Source organism: Austrofundulus limnaeus, unplaced genomic scaffold (genome assembly GCF_001266775.1).
Source record: "Austrofundulus limnaeus strain Quisiro unplaced genomic scaffold, Austrofundulus_limnaeus-1.0 Scaffold244, whole genome shotgun sequence".
Classification (NCBI taxonomy): domain Eukaryota; kingdom Metazoa; phylum Chordata; class Actinopteri; order Cyprinodontiformes; family Rivulidae; genus Austrofundulus; species Austrofundulus limnaeus.
The window spans coordinates 726,971-728,421 of NW_013952646.1; the positions used below are offsets into that span (position 1 = coordinate 726,971).

At 34.9% G+C, this 1,451-nt stretch overlaps 1 protein-coding gene across 1 annotated transcript in view; it reads right to left on the reverse strand.

Moving 5' to 3' along the window:
* Positions 1-1,451, reverse strand: part of lap3 (leucine aminopeptidase 3) — a gene marked incomplete at its 5' end in the record, with an annotated part of 5,471 nt that overhangs the window by 2,701 nt on the left and 1,319 nt on the right. Inside the window, 1 exon segment of the mRNA XM_014020214.1 lies at positions 767-925. Within this exon segment, the coding sequence (XP_013875668.1) occupies positions 767-925 (159 nt within the window).

Here is a 1,451-nt window from a genome sequence, read left to right on the forward strand (position 1 = left end):
GAAATACATTGAACCAGCATTTTTATAATCACTTTCCAGATTATTCCACAGTCTTATTCCTTGAACGGAAGCAGATCGGTCCTTCCAGTTTGTTCGAAATTTAGGTTTAATAAACATCGCAAGTCCTTTAAGATTATAAGAACTTTCTCTCTTAAAATATAACTGGATGTTTAAAAGGTAAAAAAATGAGCCTTATACATAATCTGCAATACATTATAATCAACCAACTCATAAAAATTTAATAATTTTAATTTACAAAATAATATATTCAGTGGGTGACTGTGATGTTTTCTGGTGATAATTCTTATGTCTCTTTTCTGTAAAATGAAAATAGGATTTGTGATTTTTTTACATGCTTTCATATTCCCATAAAGTGAAGATAAATGCATTTCTTTCTCTACGTCTCAAGACAGCATGTAACATCGTCAGAACTAGTTGATATGACAGAATAATTACAACTTTCTTGATAGCAACATGTTCCGAATAACTTTTCTCCATTGTCCTGAAATGTGTACCCCTGCGAGTTAGTGACTTCTACTTCCTGTTTACTATAGCCACGGGTAACGTCAAAGTCTGACGTAATTACTTTGTGTAGCCTGGTAGATTCGCTCCAAGCCAGTTGAAACAGGTCTGATTCGCATTTAATGATTTTTTTTCCCCACTTTTTGCGACATTTTAAAAAATTCACTCAAATTTTGAATTAAAATTGGATGGAAACACGGCTAGTGAGAGCAGCGAGCAGTTAACTGTGTACGTTATACATTACCTGTCAAACGTGACGCCTTTGCCCACAAGGAGCAGCGGCGGCTGCTTGCTGTCCGGTGAACCGTTGTAATGCAGCTCCAGGAAAACGGGCGGCTCCTCCGAACCTTTCGCCACGCTGAGGAAGGCTCCCATCTGCTGCTCCTCAATCCAAGCTTGTGRTCTGAAAATAATTAGGATAAAAATAATTGCATAAATTAATGCATACATTTGATTTGTATCTTTCCTGCTGTTCAGAGTTGATGAAAGATCAGTGATCAGTCTCATGTAAAGACTATACCAATCTACCAACAACAATAAATTCAAATGTTTACAGTGTAGACTGGAAAAAGGCACAAAAAAGTGACCCTTCATATCGAAATGAGGATAAAGTCAAATTTGGTCAAAATGACCTAATTACATTTTCAGATTCCTGGCTTTAAAAGCTACATTTTGATACCTGGATCCTTCTGATATCATAGGCTTATCTAGAGATATGATTTAATTTGTAGTGTTGGTTACGATAATACATTACTATTTGGTCTGAATCCTAATTTGATGTAAATTTATTGAGTATTTTTTACGTCAATATAAAGAGGAAGCCTCAAATATTATTTGTATATTAAGATTTCCCAGTTGGAAAGAAACAAAAACATTGCCAGCTCACAGGGAAAAATTCAAAATTTTAAGGCGTTTTTCCTCAAAATAAA